The 21671-nt window shown below is 38.9% G+C and overlaps 6 protein-coding genes and 1 long non-coding RNA gene across 16 annotated transcripts; 4 read left to right on the top strand and 3 right to left on the bottom strand.

The window, feature by feature from the left end:
* Positions 1 to 556: 556 nt before the first annotated feature.
* LOC104710161 (transcription factor MYB106) lies at positions 557 to 2587 on the bottom strand. 2 transcript variants are annotated; one of them, XM_010427042.3, is made up of 4 exons: positions 2077 to 2587; positions 1840 to 1969; positions 1397 to 1737; positions 557 to 1285 (listed from the first exon to the last, which is right to left on the bottom strand). In XM_010427042.3, exons 1-4 carry the CDS (start codon positions 2207 to 2209, stop codon positions 825 to 827), a joined length of 1065 nt encoding a protein of 354 aa, XP_010425344.1. In that variant the 5' UTR covers positions 2210 to 2587; the 3' UTR covers positions 557 to 824. The 2 variants fall into 2 exon arrangements, with proteins under 2 accessions (XP_010425344.1, XP_010425981.1); XM_010427679.3 differs by having other exon boundaries at positions 557 to 1279; positions 2077 to 2354.
* Positions 2588 to 5758: 3171 nt separating this feature from the next.
* On the top strand, positions 5759 to 8924 carry LOC104708829 (polypyrimidine tract-binding protein homolog 1). Of its 4 annotated transcripts, none has more exons than XM_019243726.2 (10): positions 5759 to 6158; positions 6331 to 6540; positions 7157 to 7219; positions 7305 to 7378; positions 7478 to 7573; positions 7692 to 7749; positions 7843 to 7947; positions 8029 to 8110; positions 8265 to 8377; positions 8532 to 8924. In XM_019243726.2, the coding sequence occupies exons 1-10, from the start codon at positions 5976 to 5978 to the stop codon at positions 8748 to 8750; spliced, it is 1203 nt and encodes a 400-aa protein (XP_019099271.1). In that variant the 5' UTR covers positions 5759 to 5975; the 3' UTR covers positions 8751 to 8924. The 4 variants fall into 4 exon arrangements, with proteins under 4 accessions (XP_019099271.1, XP_087336574.1, XP_087337046.1 ...); XM_087480448.1 differs by having other exon boundaries at positions 5825 to 6158; positions 8265 to 8330; XM_087480920.1 differs by lacking the exon at positions 5759 to 6158 and adding an exon at positions 6906 to 7007 and having other exon boundaries at positions 6401 to 6540; positions 8265 to 8330.
* Positions 8925 to 9267: 343 nt separating this feature from the next.
* On the bottom strand, positions 9268 to 14681 carry LOC104706541 (UPF0725 protein At3g44770). 2 transcript variants are annotated; one of them, XR_015578198.1, is made up of 5 exons: positions 13969 to 14681; positions 13632 to 13811; positions 13119 to 13542; positions 12396 to 13038; positions 9268 to 9352 (listed from the first exon to the last, which is right to left on the bottom strand). XR_015578198.1 is itself a non-coding variant. In XM_087481400.1 (5 exons), the coding sequence occupies exons 1-5, from the start codon at positions 14086 to 14088 to the stop codon at positions 9465 to 9467; spliced, it is 1182 nt and encodes a 393-aa protein (XP_087337526.1). In that variant the 5' UTR covers positions 14089 to 14103; the 3' UTR covers positions 9268 to 9464. The 2 variants fall into 2 exon arrangements, 1 of the variants encoding a protein (XP_087337526.1); XM_087481400.1 differs by having other exon boundaries at positions 9268 to 9810; positions 12927 to 13038; positions 13969 to 14103.
* Positions 10260 to 12426, top strand: LOC104704536 (histone-lysine N-methyltransferase SUVR4). 4 transcript variants are annotated; one of them, XM_087483502.1, is made up of 6 exons: positions 10322 to 10662; positions 10822 to 11057; positions 11157 to 11223; positions 11328 to 11378; positions 11678 to 11772; positions 12011 to 12426. In XM_087483502.1, the coding sequence occupies exons 2-5, from the start codon at positions 10864 to 10866 to the stop codon at positions 11699 to 11701; spliced, it is 336 nt and encodes a 111-aa protein (XP_087339628.1). In that variant the 5' UTR covers positions 10322 to 10662; positions 10822 to 10863; the 3' UTR covers positions 11702 to 11772; positions 12011 to 12426. The 4 variants fall into 4 exon arrangements, with proteins under 4 accessions (XP_087338889.1, XP_010420328.1, XP_087339628.1 ...); XM_010421320.3 differs by having other exon boundaries at positions 10822 to 11072; XM_087482763.1 differs by having other exon boundaries at positions 10260 to 11072.
* Positions 14256 to 15909, top strand: LOC147949411 (uncharacterized). Its single transcript, XR_015579876.1, has 2 exons — positions 14256 to 15504; positions 15613 to 15909. It is a non-coding gene; the product is annotated as an uncharacterized LOC147949411 (long non-coding RNA).
* Positions 15910 to 16636: 727 nt separating this feature from the next.
* LOC104707960 (pre-rRNA-processing protein esf1) lies at positions 16637 to 20007 on the bottom strand. Its single transcript, XM_010424778.3, has 7 exons — positions 19138 to 20007; positions 18951 to 19025; positions 18439 to 18680; positions 18180 to 18342; positions 17964 to 18092; positions 17161 to 17867; positions 16637 to 17058 (listed from the first exon to the last, which is right to left on the bottom strand). The coding sequence occupies exons 1-7, from the start codon at positions 19720 to 19722 to the stop codon at positions 16782 to 16784; spliced, it is 2178 nt and encodes a 725-aa protein (XP_010423080.1). The 5' UTR covers positions 19723 to 20007; the 3' UTR covers positions 16637 to 16781.
* LOC104703658 (uncharacterized) lies at positions 19994 to 21530 on the top strand. Of its 2 annotated transcripts, XM_019243720.2 has the most exons (2): positions 20073 to 20947; positions 21024 to 21530. In XM_019243720.2, the coding sequence occupies exons 1-2, from the start codon at positions 20619 to 20621 to the stop codon at positions 21259 to 21261; spliced, it is 567 nt and encodes a 188-aa protein (XP_019099265.1). In that variant the 5' UTR covers positions 20073 to 20618; the 3' UTR covers positions 21262 to 21530. The 2 variants fall into 2 exon arrangements, with proteins under 2 accessions (XP_010418364.1, XP_019099265.1); XM_010420062.3 differs by having other exon boundaries at positions 19994 to 21530.
* The last annotated feature ends 141 nt before the right edge of the window (positions 21531 to 21671 follow it).

Below are 21671 nucleotides of genomic sequence, written 5' to 3'. Positions count from 1 at the left end.
AGTGGGCTTTTATGGGCCTTTTTACCCATTATACTAGTAAAATACTTCAGGCCCATCATTTCCTTTTTATTCGATTTTTTCTTGTATTTTAAATATTTTTTTAGGTCATTTGATAATAGGAATGATGGTTGTATAACATTGATATTGAAAAATTAAGATTGAAAATCAATGAATTTAAGAAAAAAAAATCCAAATCGATGCATGTAACTATTTTAAATAGAATGTGGCATATGTTTTGTTACTATGTATCATATATTGATAATTATAATGAAAATGACATGAAACTACCAAGCATTTTTTGTTTTAACGTGACATGTCAACATGTTATTGTTATATATAGTTACTGCATTGTCATCCACACCCATTGCATAAACTTGAAAAAAAGAAAAAAAATAGGAGTGTCAAAGAGTCATTGTGTATAAGTATTAGGCATACCATGGTTGGTTTTAACAACATGCATATTATGCAGTTAAATTAATACAAACAATTAGATAACATATTCAACTATGAGAGTTATTAAATATTTTTTTTGTTAAAATTGTTTATGAATATGATATATTCAAACATAAAATATAAATTGAAAAATTAAAAACTGGGTTTGTTACATTCATTATTGCAACAACGAAAGAAAAGTAAAGAAAAACAAGGTGTACAAATTTTGTTTGTGAAAGGTTCATTTTCATGAAATTTCATCCCATATATGTAATGTAATAATAATAATAATATAACGAAAATAAAAGTATTGGAAAGCTATCGACAATTAAAAAAAAACAATCTGAGAGAATTAAAAATGTTTTTTTTGGGGAATGACTGTAAGACCCTTATTAAGATCGGAACATGGCTTGAGAATCGGACGGTGAAGAATCAACCAAGTTGAGAATGCTATTCCAGTAGTTCTTGTTATCTTCATAGTAGTTGAACTCACTCTCGCCGGCTCCGGCGACGGAGGAGGACGGAGCCTCGTTTTTCCCGGTGGGTAGACTCCGACTAATCGGATCACCGAGGAGAAGGCTCGTGAATCCTTCTCCTATTCCTTCCGTAGGACAAGGACAGTTGATTTGCCTAATCCAGTCGTGTTCGTGTTCTTTAACCACCAGACTCACATCGGAGGAGGTTGAGGAAGAGACGGCGAATTCCATCCTCGCCGGAATCTCAGATGATTCATTGTTATTATTGTTTCTATTTCTATTGTCCGTTGGAATTCCTAAAGGCATGATCATCAGAGGAAGATTCTCTGAGAATGTCACCGTCGATGTCGGAGATTCAAGCTGTTGATCTCCTGTTCCTGTCAAAGTTTCCATCGATACATTACCAAAACCATTCAAAGTTTAGTTTTTTTATTTATAAAAGATTCAAAGATTAGTTTTTTTATTCATAAAAGATGAGTGGCTCTTACCTTCGTTTGGTTTTGTTGACCAAATTGTTGATGTTTTGTGAGTGAAGCAGTGTTGTTGAGGAGCTGATTTGTTAAGGTTATTGTTTTGGTAATGGAGAAGCTTTGATTCTCTAGCTAGTCTTGCTTCAGCTTCGAGCCTAGCACTCTCCCATTGAGCCATATGGCTAAGCGTGGCTGCGTTCTTGGATTGACCTGTGGAAGACGAAAGGGTCTCGTTTTTGTGCTTGTGAGTCACTGGATCGATTCCCATTTTAAGCAGACGCTTCTTCAAGTGTGTGTTCCAGTAGTTCTTGATCTCGTTGTCTGTCCTTTTCGGTAAGTGAGTTGCAATCGCTGACCACCTATGAGATTAAAAGATCAGCCTTGGCTTTCAACCAATCACAAAAGATTGAACTGTTTTGAGTGATACTTTCAGAGACTTTGACTGATAATAAATAGTTCACCTGTTTCCGAGGAGAGCATGGAGTTGAATGATGGTTTGTTCTTCTTGTACAGTGAATTTGCCTCTCTTAATGTCAGGTCTTAGGTAGTTAGTCCATCTGAGTCTGCAACTCTTTCCGCACCTTTGCAGACCTATTAGGAGTTTGAAGAAAGGTTTAGAATAGAGATTGATGACAAGAAGAATATATATGTACGGTTTGTGGAAGAATAAAAGAGCAGAAAAATGTGTGGTTACTTACCGGCTTTCTCAGGCAAAGAACGCCAGCTTCCATGGCCGTGTTCTTCAATATAAGCCAAAAGTTTCTGATCCTCTTCTGGTGTCCAAGGCCCTTTCTTCAACCCGGCCTTATCACAACACGGTGATCTACCCATTATCCGCAACACAATTTAGACTAATTTACTGAAGGGAGAAGAAGCTTCAGTCTGATCCTCCACTGTGTATAATGTATGGAATAGCTATCATTATAGTGATCACTATAATCACAAAGGCTGCTCTCTTGGCGTCACTCTGATATATAGATGGAGAAACACAACAGAAGATGTCTCTGTTTAGGTCCTGTAAGCGCCCCTTTTCCCGGTCTCTGACATGGATTGGCATTCAATTAGATGGGGTCGAGAGACATTATTACCTTTGTGGTTCCAACACCTTGATTTCCTTTTAAAGACTCTACAGAGCACCCAAAAAGTGGCCATCTTTACTCTTGGAATTGTACCCTCTCTCAACACAAGGTAAAACAGTGAATTCAGAACCTGGAGTAAATTTCAAGGTCAACATCTATCAATAGCCCTCACTTTGATAAACTTGCAACTTAGGATAACGTCATAGACAAGAATGTTTTTTTTCATTTCTTCTCATTAGCCTTACAAACTCTGTGGTCCTTGAACAGTTTTCACATTTAAACCAATCTTGTTATTTTTTCCACATTTTTCTCGCATCAAAGTTCGCTATCTGACACTCTCTGATCTCTCTACATGTTCACTAAATCAGTAAATCTCAGTACTTTTATCTTAAACTAGGGTCAAAAAGATGCTCACGGTTGCTTATTACAGGTTATCCTATATAAGGTCTGGTTTCTTGAAAGCTACTAAGTTTGTATTGTTACTCCCTCGTAGTCACTGTATAACTAGTTACCCTAATAAGTTATACTGTTATACTACTTTATGAAAACGTGTTTATTGATTTCTTTTTGAGTTTTTTCACATTTTTGTTAGCTTTTACAAAAACTCCACAATAGTAAATGCTGTTAAATGACGGTGAAGAAGTGGAAGCTGGCACTATAATGGGGAAAAGTAAATCCCAATTTTAGAAAAGAAGAAAAGGGAAATGCAAAGTAGTTGCAAGTAATTAATTGATTGTCTATCTATGATGTCATTAGCTTAGACTTGTTCTGTATTCAATTAGTCATTGCTCTGCAAATGGTAAAATTCTCCCTGTGGAAGCAACACAAGTTTTATGCCAAACACATTTACAACCCTAAGTGTCATTTTCTCTTTAGATTTAGATCAGAAAACTATGACCGTGGTAAAAACGGAATTTCAACCATTTGTAAATTTGAGTTTCTAACCTTGTAAATGGAGAGAGGAAGCACTAATGTGGTGGGGAGCAAGAAGAAAGGAGGTGAAAAACCTTTCCTTGTGTGATTCCTCCATCATTTAATGAAAGTCACACTGGCTGCTCCACTGTTGTTGGTGTCAATTCATCAGAAAATCTATTTTTTTCACAAAGATAAACTAAGATAGACAATGAATGATGAAAAGTGTACTGAAACTTAACCATCAAAATAGCTACTTGATGAGGTAAAAAAGTTATGGTTTACCATTTGACCTGTAGCATATCGTAAAGGCTTTGGGAAATGATCATATATGAATACTTGCAACTACATTTCTCGGCGACCGTAGAATTTTTACCTTGTTTCTTACTAACTGTTATGCATTTTCTTTAGTACCGTTGCATACATGGTTTGGATAGTTTACAGGTGATCAAATGTTGTCGACAAAGGTAAATTTTGCTGCCAAGAAAGGTAGAAGATTTAATGGCGGTGACGGTGACATTAAAGAGATTTTACTAGACCAAACAAAGAAAAGAGTATCCTAGTGTGTGCCATGGCAGCAAAGGAGGATTTATTGAGGTGGGCTCCAAGCTTGAAGGGAGAGAAGAAAGTATCTTCATCGACTCAAACCATAAGACAAAATCACAAGGCTCAACGAATTGTAGCAATAAAAACTAAAATAAATTGGGAAAAAAGAAAAAATCATATTGGCTGCAAAAGATATAAAGGACAATGGGGACACTTTTATAAATGTCTTGCTGATTTCATATTGCCAGCTTCTACTCGTCAAACTTTTATGGTCCAAACAGTGCTCGATAATTAACCTTCATAGATGATGATGATGATGATGCCACTTGCCAAAATCACATCCATCCACGTAGCTGAACCACCCAATATAAAATGTGAGAAACTAAAAATCAATGAGCCAAGAAGAGGGGCCAAAGCTTTAAAGTCAACTGATAACCATTTGCTTTTCTACATCATCAGTTTCTGGACCAGAAATAATATAGTTTCTTAAATTCCCACATCAATGCTCCAAGTCTTTTGCATCAGTATGATCGTTCTACCGAAAAGAACAAGAAGTCACTCACACGCATGGGAAATCAGTAAACAAGAAGTACGTACATGAATGCTCCAAGTCTTTTTCCTCACACTGTTTCAAACCTTTCATACAAAAACTATGTAAAACACTTTTTAAGTTGGCGTAGTAATTAAAGTCTAAAGTACTCAAGACATAAAAACGCAGAGACTGTTAAGCTGCCCAACTTCTGTAACCTGTCACTGGATCTAGACATTCAATTCCCATTTTTCCTAATGGTAAAGAAGATGAAAACAACGCAAATTGTGCTATCTTTTAGGAGTTTAATCCAAGTAACAATATAGTCAATAACTCATCTATGTCTACGCCCAAACTTGCTTGTTCTCAGTCCAACCATCTCTCGGTAATTTATGCTCCGACCTTTTCATTCACTATCTTCAGCAAGACATGGCCCAATTTATCCAACTAAAAGTCAACAAAGAGGAAGGAACCAAACAGCACAGTTCTCATCTTAATCACAGTAGACCAAGTACTTTAAGTGAACTTACGGCAAGAAACAAGCCACGCAAGTTAAGAAACTACAACAAACTTAGTACCGTGTTAAAGGCTAGTTAATAATAGAATTAAAACAGTATTAATGGACTTTATATAGTAGTCCCTTCACAAACAGTACAAAAATATTGAGAGTTTGAGAAACCCTCACGACAAAGACAACGAGTACGTTATATTAAGAGGATCGTAATAAGGATTTGAGATTTAACTGATAGTTAGTTCAATGTAGGGTCAAGAAACAGCTTGAACTTTGAAGTCCCAAGTCTCCGTGACCAAATCAATAGTGTTTTGCTTTTTCGGGTTTAGTTGCAGTATATTTCTAAAGGGGTCACAGTACAAAAAAAACATGGAAAATCGACTCCCTTAGCCTTAGCAAAAAACTTAACACCTCTGAGTCATACGACAAACCGACTTACATTATATCACATCTGTGCTCTTCCTGTCATTCAGATTTATTGGCAAAACAAAACATGGAATCCATAACAGGTCATGGTGGGATCCATAAGTTTGGTTGCTAGCAAAGAAGATGCTCGGCTCTCATTCTCAATCATGTAAAGATTGATAACTTCTTCTATATATATAGTATAGGATAGGACCGTACTTGGTAGTAGTATAGTATATATTGAAGTTTAACTTATAGTATAAAACAAAATAACAATTCCATAGGTTTGAAATGGAAGCATGCATGTAACTTCAATAGTCAGAGATCGATCAGCCTTCACTACTACTACTGATGCTAAAAAAGAATCTAGTAACACAAGTAGGGGACTAGTAGTTACGGACATAAAAACTCGGGGTTAAATATGGAGAAGATACAAATATTGGGGGCAAATTTGAAAACTTTTCCTGATAATTTAGCTGTATGGGTTAGGTTCCGATGAGAAAAAATTGATACTCTAATCGAGAGAAATCGAATCGCGAAACTTTTACTTTTCCGGCGGCTTTGGTCTGTTGTGATCGTTTTTAACCAAATCCGAACTAAGTATCGAACGCGGAGATGTCAAGCTCAGGCCAGACTCAGTTTCGCTATACGCAGACGCCGTCGAAGGTGGTGCATCTGCGGAATCTCCCATGGGAGTGCGTTGAAGAGGAGCTCATCGACCTTTGCAAACGATTCGGCAAGATCGTTAATACCAAGAGCAATGTCGGCGCCAATCGCAACCAAGCCTTCGTCGAATTTGTGAGCCTTTTTCTCCTCTCAGATTGTTTTTTTTTCTAGCTCCTGAGGATTTGGTTAGGAAACGATAAAGTTAAATTGGAACTGCTTACTTGAAATTGAAGCACTTAATTGAACTTGTAGTATCTATCTCATCATGTTGAATTGGTTTCTGAAGCATTTGATTGATGTACAGGCTGACTTGAACCAAGCTATATCAATGGTTTCGTATTATGCTTCATCTTCAGAGCCAGCTCAGATTCGAGGGAAAACTGTGTATATTCAGTACTCTAATCGCCATGAAATTGTAAACAATCAGAGTCCTGGAGATGTCCCTGGGAATGTCCTCTTGGTTACCTTTGAAGGAGTGGAATCTCACGAAGTGAGCATCGATGTTATCCATCTGGTGAGTGCATTACCTTCATTTTAAAATTTTCTTGCTTGCTTGCGTACTACTTTGATTTTGCTTTGCTTTGCTTCCCTTCCCAAGGGGGTGATCAGCTTGGTAATGATTCCGAGTGTGAGATTCTTTCACTAAATTCTTCTTTTATCAATAGGCATTTCTCAGTTAAATATTGGTCATATTTGATAAGATATGTGATTGATGTCTTTACATGGGTGAGGCAGTGTGTTGTGCTTCGAGCAGATGAAATTTATAAAGAAGATTTTTCAACTCTTGCTACTAAACAAAACTTCTTTGAGTAACTTTTACATAGACACACTATTCCAATCATAGTGTATATCAACATTAATGAAATGCTCGAATCACAGATGTTGATGCCTCTTTATTAAAATCTTTCTGGAGAGAGTTTGGAAATAGTATCGTGTTCGTCATTCTCCTATCTATGGTCTATCATGCCCATAAGTGGACAGGTGTCACTCTGTACTTATCTGGGCTTCTTCTCTCTTTTTTAGTCTCAATCCGGGATCATTTTGAGTTTCTTTCAACCGTTTTGGTTCCCTTTAGCTGTTATCCCTCCTCCGTATGGTCATGGTTCATATCGAGTCCAAATTTGTTTCAGGTATTTTCTGCTTTTGGATTCGTGCACAAAATTGCCACTTTTGAGAAAGCTGCTGGTTTCCAGGTTAGGCATTGAGATTTGTATCAAACGTCTCTATGGAGAAAATGAAATGATATTAACCTTTTTATCTGCCTTCCTAACTTGCCAGGCACTAGTTCAATTTAGTGATGTGGAGACTGCATCCGCGGCACGGAATGCGTTAGATAGCAGAAGTATACCCAGGTATACTCGTTTTTCCTGCATGCACACATAAGATATAACTCTACTGATTATAACTCTTCTGATTGTATATTCTTTTGTTTTTGGAACATTTAAATTTAGATATTTGCTCCCGGAACATGTTGGTTCGTGCAATTTACGAATGTCCTATTCAGCTCATACTGATCTCAACATCAAGTTTCAGTCCCACCGGAGCAGGTAGAGTTTTGATTCCTTTACAGTGTGTTCTCTGTCTGCATACGCTCCCTGTAATGTTGAAAACCTTATGCTAGAATAGTTGTATTGTATCATATGTTTGATTCTTTGATTTACTCAGAGATTACACAAATCCATACCTTCCAGTGAATCACACGGCAATGGACGGGTCTATGCAGGTATCGTTTTCTTCCCCTGCCCTCCTCACACTTTTATCTATCTGTCTCCGCCAGTGTTTACCTTTCTTACGTGGTCTATGATATTTTCTTCAGCCTGCGTTAGATGCTGACGGCAAGAAAGTAGAATCTCAGAGCAACGTCCTTCTTGGTCTGATTGAGAACATGCAGTATGCTGTCACTGTGGATGTTCTTCACACGGTGAGGAACAACAGTCATGCGCATTTCTGCTACTCAGACATGCTTAATCTCTCTAAATCAATAATATCTTTTGCTTCGCAGGTGTTTTCCGCGTATGGGGCTGTCCAGAAGATTGCTATATTTGAGAAGAATGGTTCAACGCAAGCCTTAATTCAGTACTCTGGTACATCTCCTTGCACTAACATCTGATTGTGATCTAATTCAGCCCCTTAAAGAATTCTGGACATCTTTTAACCATTATCTAATCAGCTTATGGTTATGCTAAACATTTGAATACAATCATCTTCTGCTTCATGTTTGTTATTTCTTCTTTGTAGATATAGCAACTGCGGCAATAGCTAAAGAAGCACTGGAAGGACACTGCATATATGACGGTGGCTACTGTAAGCTTCGACTATCATACTCTCGTCATACTGATCTCAATGTTAAGGTACATAAGATTTGTTGCTTTTTGGAGTTGTGTACCTAAAAAAACAAAATGTGAAGGGAAGAGAATAGTAATCGATTTTTTGCGTATGCCTTTTTTTTGCTTTTTATTTTCTATCTTGTAATTTCTTCTTTTATTTTCCCGTGTTTGAATGAAGGCTTTTAGCGACAAAAGCAGAGACTATACACTCCCTGATCTAAGCCTAATGGTGGCCCAAAAGGCGGCCGGAGTCTCGGCTTCAGCGCCAGCAGGTTGGCAGAATCCGCAGGTGCAAACTCAATACGGAGGAGGTTATGGTGGAAGCCCATATATGTACCCATCATCTGATCCCAATGGGGCTTCACCTTCAGGCCATCCTCCTCCATACTATGGTTGAGATATTGTTTACTATAAATTTGGGATTTTGCTGTCCTCTAAAGACAGAACTGAGAGTGCTTCCATGTTAGCCAGTGTTATGTTTCCAGTAAAAGTGTGATTTGTTCTTTTTGGTTAATAGACATAATTTAAGTCGGGGAAACCAAATAAATAAATTGAAAAGCGCTAGTATAAATGCATGCAGTATAGCGCATTAAGGTGTTAACATGTTTAGATTATCTTCTTCTCTTTGATGTGCCGGTGGTAAGATCTATCTCTTGAACTTTAGAGTAGCAACATTCAGTATAACAGTGTTAATGGAAATAGCTACTGGACCTCTTTTGAAACCAAAGGATAGCTAAAACGACATAAAGCATAAACAATGACTCGTATAAATGCATGCAGTATAGTTAGCGCATTAAGGTGATGTGCCGTTGGTAACATCTATCTCTTGAACTTTAGAGTAGAGACATTCAGTATAACATTTAGAGTGGAGACATTCAGTATAACAGTGTTAATGGAAATAGCTACTGGACCTCTTTTAAACAAACCTTGATTATTAAAATGATAAAAAGACAAATTTAAACACAACAACATACCAAGCTGTTTGATACGAAAGGATAGCTAAAACGACATAAAGCATAAGAAGAAGTATTCTGACGAGTGAGTGATTGTAACAGAGCGCACCGGCTTGACCACCAACTAACTTTGATCATCTCTTGAAGGAGAGAAGCAATCAATGTCCGTATTTCTTGGCGGGTTCGACTTCGACTTCGAGGTGCATATGTCCTGGTATCCCATCTGTAGTTCTCCTTACTACGGATGTGTAGTCGCGACAGTTGACTCTGAAGCTTATGTGGAAGATGGCATTCATAGACTTGAGAATCGGACACGACAGCGGCTCATCATCATCATCATCATCTTGAGGTTTTACTTGGGTTTGCTCAAGTATCTTCTTCAACTCCATCTCCTTTGGCGGGAAAGCATGAGATCCAGCCTCGCAAACTTTGAAAAGTGCAAAGTGGGTATACAGACGAAGCCAATCATTTTTACGAATGTCCTCGTCCTGAACCTCGTAGAATCTCTGATCATCAGCTGCTTCTTCTGGCGGTCCCGACAAAAAGGTAGGCATACAATCTCTGTAAAACGCATATACCCCATCAATGATGAAGTGGTCGAAAATTGAATGTGGTTCGGCTTTCACTACAAACAAAAAGGAGGTCAGCCAGGTCAGTAAAGAGAAACAAAATGTCTTTCTTTCTTTCTTGTTTCAATTTGGTTAAATAAAATTAAAAAATAAAGAAAACCGCTTGCCAGTTCGTCAGTTAGCTTACCGCTTTCCAACATCCGCCGCAGAATATCCGCCATCTTCTTCTTTCGACGTAGCTAGGGATTTCTTTCGACGTAGCTAGGGATTTCTTTCGACGCCATCTTCTTTCGACTGTAGATATATAAACCAACTGATAACGGGGCCCAGTGCCGGCCCGCTTTCCGGTTTTGTAAATACTTTCTTACTAGGTTCGGCAATTTCGGTTTGGTTTGATACCGGTTTTGTATCCTACTTTGAGCAACGCGGATTTGTATTTCTTCCTCAAAAATTTGTCTTGTGTTTTAGCCGCCGGCGGCTCAATTCCAGAAGAAGCTTCCTCCGATTTCGTTCCACACTGTGGTCTTTTGTTTGTTTGTGTGTTACGTTCTTCTTCTTGGCGCATTTCACTCGTCTTCTTAGATTTAAAAAAAAAAAAAAAAGATATATCTGTTTTTGTGAGTTTTAGTAACTGTTTAGGCTTGAAAACTTTGTAATTCTCCGAAACATTTCTCCTTGTTGATTTGATGAATCTCTATTTTCGCCATTATTTTTTTTCTCACTTCGAACCCAGTTTTTTAGGGTTTTCTTTTTCTTTTTCTTCTATTGGTGTGATTTTGCTGATAAGGTACGGGTTTATTCGCAATTCGCAGTCATGATTCAGTTCTTCAAACATAGCTAGCTATATAAAGATCAAAGCATAAATTGATCTGTTTCCTTTTCTCTTATTAGTTTGGTGTTCTTCTGCTTTGATGTCATTGTGTTGTGTTGACCATACTGTTTTTAGGAGATATATGTTTCATCTTTACTTTACGCAAGAAGGGAAAGGATGGGATGGGGTCTTGGAACACTGCACGACTTGCCAAAAGGAACCTTTGTCTATAAATACATTGGTGAAATATTGACCAACACGGAGTTATACGAGCGGAATGCAACTCTGGATGCAGATTGGGGTTCTGAGAAGGAACTAAAAGATGAAGAAGCTCTCTGCCTGGATGCCACAATCTGTGGAAATGTCGCAAGGTTTGTCAATCACAGGTATCAATCAAAGCTTGTTTTGCTATGGTTTTTTGGTGCTCCCCGTGAGTTTTATGGTTCTTGTGAACTTTATTGTTGATGCAGATTCGAGGATGCAAACATGATTGATATTCCGGTAGAAATAGAGACTCCTGACAGGCATTATTATCATGTAAGTATCTGGTTTCTCCACTCTAACCTGATCTTCTTGAAAGCACTGATTGTGAAAGTATGTTTTGGTGAGTTTAAGGAAATTCTGTGTTTGGTAATATGCAGATTGCCTTTTTTACCCTACGAGACGTGAAAGCCATGGATGAGCTGACATGGGTAAGCACCAGGATTAAGCTAACCTTCGTTTCAACTACTCTGTATTGAACACATAGTTACAAATACTCACATGGCTAATGAAGTTTTGCGCTCTCAACTGTGGATATTGCACTAAAGCCATAGATTTCGTTAGAGCATGTTGTTAATTTTTGCCATTCTAGATATCTGTGGTGTTTGTAGATGGCTCCGTGAATAGAGATGGACCGAACACACGTCTTTCTACCCTTCCCATAATGTTATTCACTCTTGAGTTGTACACATACATACTCATTTCAAGTAACCTGTGTTTCTAATTGCAGGATTACATGATAAGACTTCAATGATAAAAGTCATCCGGTAAAGGCATTTCGATGTTGTTGCGGAAGCGAATCATGCAGAGACAAAAAAACAAAAGGTGAGTTATCTTTTTACACAAATGTTTTGTTGTTCTAACCTTTGTGACAGACTGCTGGCTTGCGTCCTTTATTTGCTTACACATTCTACGTTAGAACTTGTGTAGTTTTGTATGAGATCCAAGCCAAAAAATATATTGGGCAAAGTACATTGGTTCATAGAAATGATTCCAACAAAAGAAAAAGCTTCAACAAAAACTATATCTGTTGGCTAATTATGCAATTCCGATGATATGTCAGGGTCTCAAAGCAAGTTAGAAAGAAGAAAGATTGTTCCTGCTAAAAAGCAATCCTGATTACGAGTGTTTGAGAGCTGAGCTCAGAAGGATGGCTCCTCCTAGTGGCCGTGCTGTTTTGCTTTTCCGATCTAGATGTGGCTGCCCTGTTGCTAAGCTTGAAGGTTGGGGACCTAAGCGAGGTCGGCTTCATAAAAGTTGTCATACCCTTTCCTTCTCAATTTGCCAATTTCGATTTCCATTTTCATTCACACTGTTATACTGAATGTTGAGATATTGTTTAAGTTTGGGATTTTGCTGTCGACTAAAGACAGAACTGAGAGTGCTTCCATGTTAGCCAGTGTTATGTTTCCAGTAAAAGTGTGATTTGTACTTTTTGGTTAATAGACATAATTTAAGTGGGGAAAACCAAATAATAAATTGAAAAGCGCCATTATATTCAATAATCATAAACAATGACCGTATAAATGAGAAGAAGAAGTATTCTGACGAGTGATTGTAACAGAGCGCACCGGCATGACCACCAACTAACTTTGATCATCTGTTGAAGAAGAGAAGCAATCAGTCTCCGTGGTGTTGACTTCGAGTTGCATATGTCCTGAAACCCCATCTACAGTTCTCCTTACTACGGATGTGTAGTCGCGACAGTTGGCCCTGAAGCTAATGTGGAAGATGGCATTCTTAGACTTGGCATCAATGGAATTGAGAATAGGAGACGGCGGCTCATCATCAACATCATCATCATCATCATCATCATCATCATCATATTGAGTTGTTGTTACTCGGGTTTGCACAAGTATCTTCTTCAACTCCAGCTCCTTTGGCGGGAAAGCATGAGATCCAGCCTCGCAAACTGGGAAAAGTGCAAACTGGGTATACAGACGAAGCCAATCATTTTTACGAATGTCCTCGTCCTGAACCTCTGATCATCAGCTGCTTCTTCTGGTGGTCCCGACAAAAAGGTAGGCATACATCCTCTGTAAAACGCATCAACCCTATTAAACATGAAGTGCTGGAAGCGTGGCTTATACGCTACAAACAGAAAAGGAGGTCAGGTCAGGTCAGTAGAGAGAAACAAAATGTCTTTCTTGTTTCAATAAAATAAAGAAAACCTGTTGTGGTGGGTTTGAATCTGCAGCCTTCAATCGCAACTTCCATCATAGATTCCAAAGCGTCACCAAAATATCTTGTGACCATAGTTTGCAGAGTGAGAGACGACGGAGACGAATCAGCAGCAGCATCAACATCTTCATCCTCAGCAGCATCAACATCTTCAACCTCTACAGTAGCATCAACATCTTCATCCTCATCTTTAACCTCTACAGTAATATAGCAGGATACAGAAAACGGATGTTGGGTATTCAATTTTGGTATGCGTAAGAACTTCAAGTTCCTATTGTTCTCAAAGTTGAACCAATGAACAGCCAACTGGCCGTAGAGGTCCATTTCGGGAGGTGGTTCTTGTTCTTCCCCAAAATAAAAATGTGAGAGTCCGATCGCACGTGGGACACGAACGTCAGGATCGATATCGAAAAACTAACCCCCCAAAAAAAAGAAAAAATACAAATTACAATATAGCCGCGGGGAGGAGGGGTAAGTAATATTTTTAGGGGTTACCTACATACCTGAGAATCAATCATTTGGCGGAAGTACCTTTCGTCTACTTCTTCCGATTCACTTTGATCTTCATCCATTTCACGTAAAAGATTGCCGCATTCCTCATCAGATAGATTCCGCATCTCCAACAACTGCTTCAGAGGTTTCCTGTTGTCGATTCGTTTAACAGCTTTTTCCTCAATCACTTTCTGATAGATACATACAACAAAAAGGAGGAGAGTGTGTGAGAAAGTTGTTTAGGTTTGGGATAATCATCTTCTAATATCTAAAGCCGCCCCCGCCGCAATATTGGAAGATCAAATACAAAATTACAATCGCCATGGCCAAAAAAAAAAAAAATAATACCTTGTCAGATGTGCATCCACCCACTACTTTATCATCGGAATCTAATCCCCGCATAAAAGATAACAATTCTTCCTTCGTTAGCTCTCCGCTTTCCAACATCCGCTTCAGAGTATCCGCCATCTTCTTTCTTCTTTCGATCTAGGGTTTTCTGTTTTTTTTTTCTTTTTCTTCTTCTTCTTTTAAGTGCGGATAGGTCGGTCACTACATATATAAAATCAAGTGGTAATGGACCCAGTTCCGGCCCGGACCATATGTATAGGGCTTCACACATCCTCTGATTCCGCCTCAGATTTCAGATCAGTCATCTCATTCTCACTCTCATCCTCAGATCAGTCATCATCAGCCATCTTCTTCTTCTTCTTCTTCTTATCATCATTATCTTCTTCATCAAGTCGATAAAAATCACAAAGCAAATCGTTTCCTTTGCCAGCTTTTCTCCGTTTGCCACGCTTATCGACGGGAGCATTAGCCGTGGTAAATCGCTTATCAGAGAACATAGGCTTGAATCGAGAGTCGATAGCTATTTTTGACTGACGCCGCGGCATACTACTGAATCTAGGATCCGTGTGCGCCGACGAGAACCTTGGGTCGTTAATCATCTGATTTCCTTCCTCTGCGACGACTTCACCACCACCGGATCCTTCACCCTTGCTTTACTTAGAGATTCTTGTCTTTCTTTTTAAGAATCTCTTTACTAAGATCTTCTAACACTGTATTGAATGTTACCTCCATATCCTGGTCATTCTCCTCTTCCACGTCTTTATGAGAGTCAACATCTTCAGATTCAATTAAAGCTCGGTACTTATCTTTCCTCTTCTCCACTTTCTTCCGGTTAATACCTTGATTGCTGTCGTCTTCGTCGTTATCAGATTCACTCTCATCAGAAGCTAAAAAATCCTTCATCTCAAGATCTGCCAACTATGATTGAGAAAACTGTATCAGAATGACATAAAGCATAAGAAGAAGTATTCTGACGAGTGATTGTAACAGAAACCAAAGGATAGCTAAAACGACATAAAGCATAAGAAGAAGTATTCTCACGAGTGAGTGATTGTAACAGAGCGCACCGGCTTGACCACCAACTAACTTTGATCATCTCTTGAAGGAGAGAAGCGATCAATCTCCGTATTTCTTGGCGGGTTCGACTTCGACTTCGAGGTGCATATGTCCTGGTATCCCATCCGTAGTTCTCCTTACTACGGATGTGTAGTCGCGACTGTTGAATCTGAATCATCATCATGGGTTTGCATAAGTATCTTCTTCAACTGCATCTCCTCTGGCAGGAAAGAATGAGATTCAGCCTCGCAAACTTTGAAAAGTGCAAAGCGGGCATACAGAAGAAGCCAATCATTTTTACGAATGTCCTCGTCCTGAACCTCGTAGAATCTCTGATCATCAGCTGTTTCTTCTGGCGGTCCGGACAAAAAGGTAGGCATACAATCTCTGTAAAACGCATCTACCCCATCATAAATGAAGTGGCCGAAAATTGAATATGGTTGTTCCGCTTTCGCTACAAACAAAAAGGAGGTCAGCCAGGTCAGTAAAGAGAAACAAAATGTCTTTTCTTTTGGTTAAATAAAAAAAAAAAAAAAAAAAAAAAAAAAAAAAAAAAGAACACTACCTGTTGTGGGTTTGATTCTGCAGCGTTCAATCATAAAATCCAAATGGGGGAAAAAAAGTCTTGAGACCAGAGTTTGCTGAGTGAGAGAAGACGGAGACGAACCAGCAGCAGCATCAACATCTTCAACCTCTATAGTGATATAGTAGGATATAGAATACGGATGTCCGGTATTCAATTTTGGTATGCGTATGAACTTCAAGTTCCTATTGTGCTCAAAGTTGAACCAATGAACTCCCAACCGGCCGTAGAGATCCATTTCGGTAGGTGGTTCTTGTTCTTCCTCCTTTTCCCCAAAATAAAATGGTGAGATTACTCCCCAACGTGGGACACGAACGTCACAATCGATATCGAAAAACTAAACCAAATTAACAAAAAAAAAAAAAAATTACAATATAGCGGCGGGGAGGTAAGTAATATTTTTAGGGGTTGCCTACCTGAGAATCTCTGAGTTGGCGGTGGTACCTGTTTGTACCGGAGAATTACACAGTTTAAACAAATAAGATTTAGTGGGAAAGAGCGAGCAAGTTCTTTATTAATCGGAGAAAACGTGGGATCGTCACTTAAACAAGTCGAATTAGAGTTTGTTAGTTCACATGCGAACTAGTAAGCTTAAAATGACGAACTGAAAACAAGACGAATTATACGAAAGATAATAACAGTTTTCGATGCAAAATATTGCTCTGTGGGTATTGTCCGCGGGTCAAGATGTTGATCCCAATAAATGTTTTCTCTTTTTATAGGAGACTGTTGACCTAAGAGAGTTTAGAGCTTTCCGCTTTCCAACATCCGCCGCAGAGTATCCGCCATCTTCTTCTTTCGATTTTGGGATTTCTGTGTTTTTCTTTTTGTTTTGTTCCTCTTCTTTTTTTAAGTGCGGAAAGGTCGGCGGTCACTAGATATATAAATCAATTGGTAATGGGCCCTGTTCCGGCCCGGACCATATGTATAGGGCCTTCACACATTTTTGGCCCACCTACATAAAAAAGCCATCCTCTTCCGTTAAGATATTGTTTACTATAAAATTTGGGATTTTCCTGTCGGTCTAAAGACAGAATTGGGGGTGCCATTAACTGACTTGAGAATATAGTCTAGAGTGAAATTCTCTATACAGTGAGAATATCAGGGAGTGATGATCTCATCATTATTATAACAAACAAAACTGATTTGAAGGAAACAAAAGCAAAAGAGATTTTTATTTCTTTGATAAATCTTTGGCTTTCTTCTTAATCCGCTGAGCCAAAGTCGAGGAAGTCACTGCGTTACCCGCTTGCTTCTTCTCCGATTCCTTGTTAATCATCTTCATCTTCAAAGATTTGACAGTAGAATTCAGCGAGTGTCTCTCTTTCTTAGACCCCATCATCGAATTCAACTCTTGTTCTTTCTCCTTTGGCGCTGTCTCTTTCACATCCTCTTGGCTTTTCGAAACTTCCATACGCTTCGCAGCTAATTGCCTTATATAAGTAGCACTCCTACAACAACAACAACATAAAATCCCCCAAAATTTCATAAACTTGCGCATTTCACAACAAAAGATTACCATCAAAATTGGATTCATCGGTCAATAATATTACCTTTTAAACTGTGGATCCGTAGGGTCTAGGGCAAAAGCAGGAGACGTGAGTAGAGCTGAGAACCTCGGATCGTCAAGATCAGCCGCAGGTATCTTCTCTTCTGATATATCAGTTTTTCCTCTTTTACCTTTCCGTTTGATATTATACCCTTTCAGATCATTACCCTCTCCTGCATTCCCATCAGCTAGTAACAACTCGAGCTCCGCTCTGCTTCTTTCATCCGCTGCTACTTCATCCTCTAAACCCTTCTTCTTCTTCTTATTCGTCTTTCCTTCTTTCTTCTTCTTCTTAAGAGGAGGCTCCTCCATAAAAAAATCGTCATCACCATCATCATTTTTCACTGCCTTTCGATCAATGTAATCATCATCATCATCATCTTCGTTTTGATTATTCTTCCTGGCCCTCTTCTTTTCGCGCTTCTGCCTCAGATGTGACTCCCAGACCGATTCTGACTTCTTGTCTTTCTTTTTAAGAATCTCTTTTCTAAGATCTTCTAACCCTGTATTGAATGTTACCTCCATATCCTGGTCATTCTCCTCCTCCACGTCTTTATCAGAATCTACATCTTCAGATTCAATTAAAGCTCGGTACTTATCTTTCCTCTTCTCCACTTTCTTCCGGTTCATACCTTCATTGCTGTCGTTGTCTTCGTCATCAGATTCACTCTCATCAGAAGCTAAAAATTCCTTCATTTCAAGATCTGCCAACTATGATTGAGAAAATTGTATAAACTATATCAGAACACCAACAAACGTCTTAAATACGGTGTGGTTTTAAGCAATTAATCCTAATCATATACAGACCTGTTCAGAATTGAAATTCTGTTTTAAAGTCTTAATGCGGTGCGGCTCATCATCATCCCAAGAAAGTTGAACTTTGCTCAATTGCAGCGCTCGGCTCTGAAAATCTAAACCTTCATAACCAGCAGGTGCCTAAATTTTTATGAAAACTATTAGATCAGAAGTATTCACCAAGAAACAAAAACTAATCCCAAGTAAAAGGAAGTAGTGGTAACGCACCTCAGATGCAATATCACGAGGTGGATGTTTGAATTCCATGGAATCAGGTATAAATCTAAGGTCAAGCTTGTTTGAGGATCTCTCAAACTCAATTCCATCGCATGATTTGTACAAGTAATCTGCAGTAGCACTTGAATCACATTCGGCAACAGCGAAATAATACCTGAAAAAGAGAGCAATAGTGTATTAGCAAGTTTCAGTAATAGTCCCTCTTCCTCCACCACATATACCTTAGAGACAGGAGTAGCTTTGAACTTACTTTAATCTACTTAATTCGTAAACACGTAGCTTCTGGTTGATGACATCCTCATCTTCCTCCTCTTCATCTTCATCATCATCATCACCGCCATCTTCATTCTTTTTGTATCCATCAATTACCGGCCCGTGAATTTCCTCCTCTTTCATTCGCTGAAGCCCAAACTCAGATGGATAGACAGCCACAGACAAAATGCGCCCATCTTTTGGCAGAAACGAATTCAAAACAACGTACAAGTCTTTGGCCTAAGTACCAAATAAAAGATATCAGCCAAAAGCACAACTGTAAAAACTTACAGAACACTAAACTCTAAACAACCGAATCTAAACTCTAAACAACGGAATCTAAACTCTAAACAACGGAAAGAAACAACCAAGCTCTAATTTATCGAGCAAAAAGCTTAATCCTTTAGTAACCATTCCCACTCATTAGATTAGTTCCATAACCATAGCAAAGATACAGACACGAAAGAAGGCCAATTTGAAAACAATACATCAAGGATGGAGAACACTTACAGAGACATGTTTCCAATCCATGTTAACGATAGCAAGTCTGGGAGTTTCTTCTGGGATAGTCGGTATGTTCTCTTCCTAGAAACCATCATCAACACCAAATTCTCAACATGAGAACATCATTCATTATTTATAAAACCAGAACAAGAACCAACAAGGACATATGAATCAAAAAGTAGAGCAATTATACCGGAATTTCTGGTCCATCGTCTTCATAGATACCTTCATTGTCCTCATCGGTATCATCCTCTTCTTCCTCTGATACCTCTTCAGACTCAGCTTCCTCATCAGACTCAGCATCATCATTAGACTCTTCATCCAAAGAAGGAGCAAGCTTTAGCTTTTTGTCAGTATCACTCTCTTCCTCTGATTCCGCCTCAGATTTCAGATCAGTCATCTCATTCTCACTCTCATCCCCAGATTCCTCCTTCTCCTTCTCCTTCTTCTCCTTCTTCTTAGCATCATCATTATCTTCTTCATCAAGTCGATAAAAATCACGAAGCAAATCGTTTCCTTTGCCAGCTTTTCTCCGCTTGCCACGCTTATCGACGGGAGCATTAGCCGTGGTAAATCGCTTATCAGAGAACATAGGCTTGAATCGAGAGTCGATAGCGATTTTTGACTGACGCCGCGGCATACTACGGAATCTAGGATCCGTGTGCGCCGACGCGAACCTTGGGTCGTTAATCATCTGATTACCTTCCTCTGCGACTCCTCCTCCTCCACCACCGGATCCTTCACCTTTGCTTCGCTTTTTCTTCTTATTCGAACCCATCTTCTTCTTCTTCTTTAGATATGATTCTCAAAATGAACAACAGCGGTGAGCTTTTTAGGGTTTTAGGGAAGTGGCTGTCTAACGAGGTAGAAGAGAATCACAATCAAAGTTAGGGTTTTTATTATTACTCTGCTTTGGTTTGGTTGGGCTCAAATTATTAAAAATACGTTTTTAAAAAAAAAAAATTTAAAAGAAATAGTGATGACGTCATGTGAAATCAGACATAAGAAGAGGTGTTACAAAAAAAAAAAAAAAAAAAAAAAAAGAGTTATCTAGAAAAAGAAACGCGTGTCAGTCACTCTTGGCTACGAATATACAATTGATTCCCCTTTCCGATTAGATTTGGACCCTCAAAAACAAAAACAAAAAAAGAAGATTAACTTTGAATTCATCATGACGATGAAGACGAAGACGAAGACGACGATTCAGTTTCTCTCAAGACGTTGAATTTGTTGTTGTTGTTGTTGTTAGTTGTTGTAGCTTCATCAATCTCGTCTTTTTAAAAACTCTGTTCTTCTTTTTCCGATTCGATTTAGCTTTCTCTCTTTTGGATCGGTTTCTTAGGTATTCATTCACCAGTTTCATCAGTTTCTACCAACTAAAAAAAAAAATCTGATTTTTTTTTTTTTTTTGTATTTGCTCGATTGATCTGATCGAAACGGAGCTTCTTCTTCTTCTAATATTCAGTTTGATTAGGTGAATTCCATATATCTCTCTTCGTTTGCTCGATCTGATTTGAATTGGGATTCAAATCGAGTTTCATAGATCGATTCTGATCTCAATCCCAATCCCAATCCCAAAATAGTTTTGTTACCGAAAACAAAAAAGGATCCAACTTTGAAGATTTGAATTGGTTTTTGCTAACTTATCTCTCTCGAGGGAATCGAGTGAGTGAGATGGTATATTTCCATAGCTCAATCTCGGTCTGCAATTCCGTCGACCAATCTCCAACAACAACATTGATCATGTCCAACTCTCTTCACTCCTCCTCTAAGCCGCCAAGAACCACTCGCAAATCCCACGCTTCGTCCCCGACCTGTTCCAACTTCCCTGTCTGCGACGGATCTCAGTCCGTTGCGATCGATGTCGTCATCCTTATCGCCGTGATCACCGCCTGCGGGTTCCTCTTCTTCCCTTACGTCAAGCTCATCACCCTCAAGTCTATTGAGTTCTTTTCAGATCTCTCTGTTTTAGTCAAAGAAGAGATTTTGCAGAACCCTATTGTGTATGGTTCATTAGCTTTGAGTATCTTCTGCGCTGCTCTCTCCACTTGGCTTGTTATACTCTTGTGTACTATGCAGAGATGCGGGAAGCCCAATTGTAAAGGGCTTAGGAAAGCTGTTGAGTTTGATATTCAGCTTGAGACTGAGGAATGCGTCAAGAGCTCCAACAACAACAGCAACAACAGTGCCGCCAAGAGGGGGATGTTTCAGCTGCCTCGTGTCCATCACCGTGAATTGGAAGCCGAGCTCAAGAAGATGGCACCGCCTAATGGGAGAGCTGTCCTGGTTTTCAGAGCCAGGTGTGGTTGTTCTGTAAGGAGATTAGTGGTTTCGGGACCAAAGAAGCAGCAGAGGAAGATCAAGAAATGAAAAACAGAGAAGAAAGTTATACAAGGTTCATTCAGTCTTTTGGAAATGAGATTTGATCGTTTACTCTTTTTCTTCGGTTAGCTTTTACTCTCATACACACACTTTTTTACAAGAACTGATAAATATGTTATAGTCTGTGTTTAAATAAGGTACAATGGGAACAAGCATTGTAAGGATATTGTGGGAAACCGGTTATAGTGAAGAACATTTTGGTTATACTCTCTGCTTTTCATTTGTGCTTGCTTACTTTCGCCTTGGAGATAGGGCCCTATGGAAATAGGCATTGATGTTGTATTAGGTATGATCTGGTTAGGTTGAAACTTGAAGCTTTTATGCAGGGTTACATAAAGATGTTAC

This window comes from Camelina sativa, chromosome 1 (assembly GCF_030686135.1).
Source record: "Camelina sativa cultivar CO46 ecotype springtype chromosome 1, ASM3068613v1".
Classification (NCBI taxonomy): domain Eukaryota; kingdom Viridiplantae; phylum Streptophyta; class Magnoliopsida; order Brassicales; family Brassicaceae; genus Camelina; species Camelina sativa.
The sequence above is the reverse complement of the archived record's forward strand: the minus strand, read 5'-3'. Positions and strand labels throughout refer to the sequence as shown.

Bases quoted from the DNA above. Each gene is read 5' to 3' on its own strand.
- LOC104710161 (XM_010427042.3), bottom strand. From the start codon at position 2,209: ATGGGTAGATCACCGTGTTGTGATAAGGCCGGGTTGAAGAAAGGGCCT. The intron at 1,970-2,076 runs GTAAGTAACCAC...AACTCCTAATAG, and splicing joins TTCTTTGCCTGAGAAAGCCG to GTCTGCAAAGGTGCGGAAAG. The intron at 1,286-1,396 runs GTAAGAGCCACT...AAACTTTGACAG, and splicing joins GTCAACAAAACCAAACGAAG to GAACAGGAGATCAACAGCTT.
- LOC104708829 (XM_019243726.2), top strand. From the start codon at position 5,976: ATGTCAAGCTCAGGCCAGACTCAGTTTCGCTATACGCAGACGCCGTCG. The intron at 7,750-7,842 runs GTATCGTTTTCT...TATTTTCTTCAG, and splicing joins CAATGGACGGGTCTATGCAG to CCTGCGTTAGATGCTGACGG. The intron at 7,948-8,028 runs GTGAGGAACAAC...TTTGCTTCGCAG, and splicing joins CTGTGGATGTTCTTCACACG to GTGTTTTCCGCGTATGGGGC.
- LOC104704536 (XM_087482763.1), top strand. From the start codon at position 10,864: ATGGGATGGGGTCTTGGAACACTGCACGACTTGCCAAAAGGAACCTTT. The intron at 11,073-11,156 runs GTATCAATCAAA...TTGTTGATGCAG, and splicing joins GCAAGGTTTGTCAATCACAG to ATTCGAGGATGCAAACATGA. The intron at 11,379-11,677 runs GTAAGCACCAGG...TTCTAATTGCAG, and splicing joins CCATGGATGAGCTGACATGG to GATTACATGATAAGACTTCA.
- LOC104706541 (XM_087481400.1), bottom strand. From the start codon at position 14,088: ATGGCGGATACTCTGAAGCGGATGTTGGAAAGCGGAGAGCTAACGAAG. The intron at 13,812-13,968 runs GTATTATTTTTT...TGTATCTATCAG, and splicing joins GTGGATGCACATCTGACAAG to AAAGTGATTGAGGAAAAAGC. The intron at 9,811-12,926 runs GTTCAGGACGAG...TGATGATCAGAG, and splicing joins GAAGCAGCTGATGATCAGAG to ATTCTACGAGGTTCAGGACG.
- LOC104707960 (XM_010424778.3), bottom strand. From the start codon at position 19,722: ATGGGTTCGAATAAGAAGAAAAAGCGAAGCAAAGGTGAAGGATCCGGT. The intron at 19,026-19,137 runs GTATAATTGCTC...GATGGTTTCTAG, and splicing joins ACGATGGACCAGAAATTCCG to GAAGAGAACATACCGACTAT. The intron at 18,343-18,438 runs GTAAGTTCAAAG...TCTCTTTTTCAG, and splicing joins TACGAATTAAGTAGATTAAA to GTATTATTTCGCTGTTGCCG.
- LOC104703658 (XM_010420062.3), top strand. From the start codon at position 20,619: ATGGTATATTTCCATAGCTCAATCTCGGTCTGCAATTCCGTCGACCAA.